General features: G+C 38.0%; 1 protein-coding gene across 2 annotated transcripts in view; it reads left to right on the plus strand.

Annotated features, from left to right (window-relative positions):
• Positions 1-1,954: 1,954 nt before the first annotated feature.
• The window catches only part of LOC107677449 (anoctamin-3-like), a 76,152-nt gene continuing 73,523 nt past the window's right edge, over positions 1,955-4,583 (plus strand). For both annotated transcript variants that reach the window (XM_016472358.1, XM_016472367.1), the window contains exon 1: positions 1,955-2,224. In XM_016472358.1, the coding sequence (XP_016327844.1) occupies positions 2,128-2,224 (97 nt within the window). In that variant the 5' untranslated portion in view covers positions 1,955-2,127. The remainder of the gene's footprint in view (positions 2,225-4,583) is intronic.

The raw sequence follows: 4,583 nt of genomic DNA on the forward strand, positions 1-4,583 counted from the left end.
TGTAACCTTTAAAGGGGTCATATGATGCTGCTAATAAATTGATTTTTATTATAAAAAAAAATATTTGGTGTATTTGGTGTAATGAAATGTGTTTATGCGGTTTAAGATTAAAAAAACACATTATTTTCCACATACTGTACATTATTGTTTCTCCTCTATGCCCCGCCTTTCTGAAACACGTCAATTTTTACAAAGCACATCGGTCTGAAAAGTGAGTTGTTCTGTGATTGGCCAGTATTTTATATGCATTTTCATGAAATATGTTCTTAGAACATTCTCAGAATGTCCTTATGATGTTGTTTGTACTTGAACATTCTAGGAAATAATGTTGTAACCTTTAAAGGGGTCATATGATGCTGCTAATAAATTTATTTTTATTATAAAAAAAAATATTTGGTGTATTTGGTGTAATGAAATGTGTTTATGCGGTTTAAGATTAAAAAAACACATTATTTTCCACATACTGTACATTATTGTTTCTCCTCTATGCCCCGCCTTTCTGAAACACGTCAATTTTTACAAAGCACATCGGTCTGAAAAGTGAGTTGTTCTGTGATTGGCCAGCTATCCAGTGCATTGTGATTGGCCAAATTCCTCAAGCGTGTGACGGAAATGTTACGTCCCTTACCATATTATGATGCCTGCGGCAACCACATGTGACGACCCCAGACTGGTCCACGGTGAAAGCCGATCCGGCGGTCGACAGCGTGAAGTTGATGTATTTTCTCAGCGACCAGCACGGATCAGCTCCAGGCATGACGAAGCAGATATCGTCCTCTTTTGGAAGGACATTAAAATCACAAAAGAAACTTTTAATATCTTAGAATATTACAAATAAACATTCAAATAAAGTTATATTTGGGGTTAAACAAGTGGGAACGTTGTAAGAAATATTTTTGCAACCTTTAAGTACCGTTCTAATCACGACAAGAAAACTGGACAAAACGTTTTAGAACCATTTCAAAACAATGTTCCCACAACATTTTCATAACCTCACCTGGGTTCTTATCTTATTTGAGAACGCGTGAATTATGGACGCTCCCTTACACTTTTAGAAAGATTTTACTGCTGTAACTGTATTTAAGCCTAAACATAATTTACCATAATCATATCAAATTGCTGAGAGACAATAGAGACAACAATAGGCTACTGTTTAAACTGATGGACGAAATTCTTTAATACAATTTAGCCAACAGTAGGAAATTATAAATATTATTGGTGCATTATTTCCTGGAGGTACAGGCTTTGACACGATTCCGTCACGCACGTATCGAGTTATAGGCTATTTCATCTCCTCACGCAGAGCGTTCTTGCGTCCAAAAACAGCTCGACATAGTGTAAAAACGGAGTGGAACAGAACGCACGGGAGATGTGTCTTTTAAAGTTGAGGTGTTTTTTAACTTCACAGATCGTCTTAAAACGCAACGCGTTAGGAATAAAGAGCAGGACGCGACGTAACAGTCAAAGACGTCGGTCTGACACCGGCATGTGAATGTGTCTAAGCAATTAAACATAGTGTTGGGTCGTTCTTGAACGATTCGTTCGTTTTGAACGAATCTTTAATGTGACTCGGGAAGAACGAGTTTCTTTAATACAATTTAGCCAACAGTAGGAAATTATAAATATTATTGGTGCATTATTTCCTGGAGGTACAGGCTTTGACACGATTCCGTCACGCACGTATCGAGTTATAGGCTATTTCATCTCCTCACGCAGAGCGTTCTTGCGTCCAAAAACAGCTCGACATAGTGTAAAAACGGAGTGGAACAGAACGCACGGGAGATGTGTCTTTTAAAGTTGAGGTGTTTTTTAACTTCACAGATCGTCTTAAAACGCAACGCGTTAGGAATAAAGAGCAGGACGCGACGTAACAGTCAAAGACGTCGGTCTGACACCGGCATGTGAATGTGTCTAAGCAATTAAAAACAGCGTAGACGGAACGCAACAGCACGTTCTGTGTGAACGCCCCCCAGAACGCGGGTCATTCATTGAGCCACTGAAGGGTGTCCATCCGTCCTCTTACAGTACGTAACCATGACAACAGCCCCGGATGGTGGAGCGCGAGGGTAGCCAGGTGTTGGGTTGCGCAGAGGAAGAGACACCTACGCGATCGCTCCGTACTTTCCCATGTATCCTGCCTTCATCTTCTGCACGCGAGGATCTCTGTCGGGAACCACCATGGTGCATCACTCTGGATCCATACAGTCCTTCAAGCAGCAGAAGGGTCAGTGTGAGCGCTGTTTTTGCGGGGGTTTGTGTGTGATAACGTGTTTTGGGGGAAAGTGCGGCTCTGGGCAGCTGTAGCTCTTGCGTGTGAGAACGTGTTTTGGGGGAAAGAGCTGTAGCTCATGTCCCGGTTTGGAGATGCTTTCATGATATGCTCAACTTCACGATCAAGTGTTTGGCGCATATTGATTTGCTACTGGATGCCACTGGAATATAATATCGCTCTAATGAATAGATCACGAGTCAAACAACTGTATTGCTTATTTGCGTTTAGATCTCACGGATTTGTATGATCATGGCATAGAAGTTTTCAAGGCTTTCATAAACATTTATATATATATATATATATATATATATATTCTAGTTTTATTTACTATATGAATGTTTTAGTTTCTTTTATTTTTTCTTTTATTGTCTTCGCTTGATCCCATATTTAAATCTTTAAGCACAGAATTTCTATCAGCAGTCCTTAAAGATTTTCAACAACATCAAGCTCTAATGTAACTTCACTGGATTTATTGTCAAGGCTTTGATAACACATTTAAATATCCTTATTGAATTCAAATGTTAGAAAACCTTAAAGGAATGCTGATGGAAATTATATCATAATTTGGTACTAATGTGATCATACTGTAAAAACTGGAATTTGTATTTATTTGTTTAAGAAATATTCATTGTGTGTGTGTGTGTGTGTATATATATGTATATATATATATATATACTTTTATTGGTAACAGTTTACAATAAGGTGCATTCATTACAGTAACATTAGTTAACTACATTAGTTAACACAAACTAAGAATGGACAATACTTCTGCAGCATTTGTTAATTTATTTAATGTTAATTTCAGCATTTACTAATGTATTATTAAAATCACAAGTTGTGTTTGCTAACATTAGTTAATGCACTGTGAACTAACACGAACAAACAATGAATGGCTGTATTTTAATTAACTAACATCAACAACGATTTAAAAAATGTGTAATAAATGTATTGTTCATTGCTCATTCATGTTAGTTAATAAATTAACAAATGTTAATAAATGACACCTTATTCTAAAATGTTACCATTTTATTTTATCGTATATATTCTAATTGTTTTAGTTAATTTTATTGTCTTTGCTCGATCCCATATTTAAATCTGTAAGCACAGACATTCTATTAGCAGTCCTTAAAGATTTTTTGATCAGGTATATCTGTGATATCTCTCTATTTTTATATTAGAGCTACTCATCTGCGAAGTTCAACAACAGCAAGCTCTAATGTAAATGTTTGGCATTTGAGTTTTGCATCGCACTGGATGTTGGTTCGCTCTTGTTGTTCTCATATCTGCAGTTTTGGTGATCAGTAACATGAACCATAGGAAAAAAAAAATGTTACTGGTAGATCTTGACTCAGGGTTATGGGAAAACACTTTCCATTGATCTTCCTTCATCTTGTTTAATGGGCTCGCCACACACACTAAGTGGTCATCTGCCTATTAAATCATACTGTGCTAAAAATCGCTGATTCTGACTGAACTGATGATTTGATTACAGTGAGATGGAAAAGAAAGAGCCAATGTTGCAGGTTTTAGTAGCTCGCTATGGGATGAAAAGGACAGCAGCTTTGGTACACTGTTTTGATATTAGAGGCATATGTTACACTTTGTTTTGATAAAGTGCATTTGTTCCTTGTGTTGAGGATATGAGATACAGTAACACAAACAGATATGATTACACTTCTCAGGACGTGTCCAGTGTAAACAAAAGCACTTCAGGAAATATCTCTATAAAATCTCATTACTAGTATTACAGCATGCTATTACGGAGATTGAACTGAGAGATTGAAATGGCTAAACGACTGCATTGTCACTTAATAACTAGCAGTCTGTGTGTTTGAGCGTAGATTATTCACAGCGCTCCCATCTCATTAAGCAGATCTAGCCTATTTTTGCATCAATCTTCTTGTAACGAATCAGTCCACTGAAGGCGAGCATAGTGAAAAACCCATGTGCAGTTTATTCACAGACGTGATCCAAACATCCAAACAACAAATGAAGACTAGAAACACAGACTTGACGAGGCATGAACAGACTTGACTAGGCATGAACAGACTAGACCAGGGGTGCCCAAACTCGGTCCTGGAGGGCCGGTGTCCTGCAGAGTTTAGCTCCTACTTGCCTCAACACACCTGCCTGGAAGTTTCTAGTATGACTAGTAAGAGCTTGATTAGCTGGTTCAGGTGTGTCTAACTGGGGTTGGATCTAAACTCTGCAGGACACTGGCCCTCCAGGACCGAGTTTGGACACCCCTGCATTAGAGGAAGTATCCCCCCCCCCGGAACCACAAATTTAAAGATAAACAAAGCTTTGTGTT

Source organism: Sinocyclocheilus anshuiensis, unplaced genomic scaffold, assembly GCF_001515605.1.
Source record: "Sinocyclocheilus anshuiensis isolate Anshui unplaced genomic scaffold, SAMN03320099.WGS_v1.1 scaffold1701, whole genome shotgun sequence".
NCBI lineage: Eukaryota > Metazoa > Chordata > Actinopteri > Cypriniformes > Cyprinidae > Sinocyclocheilus > Sinocyclocheilus anshuiensis.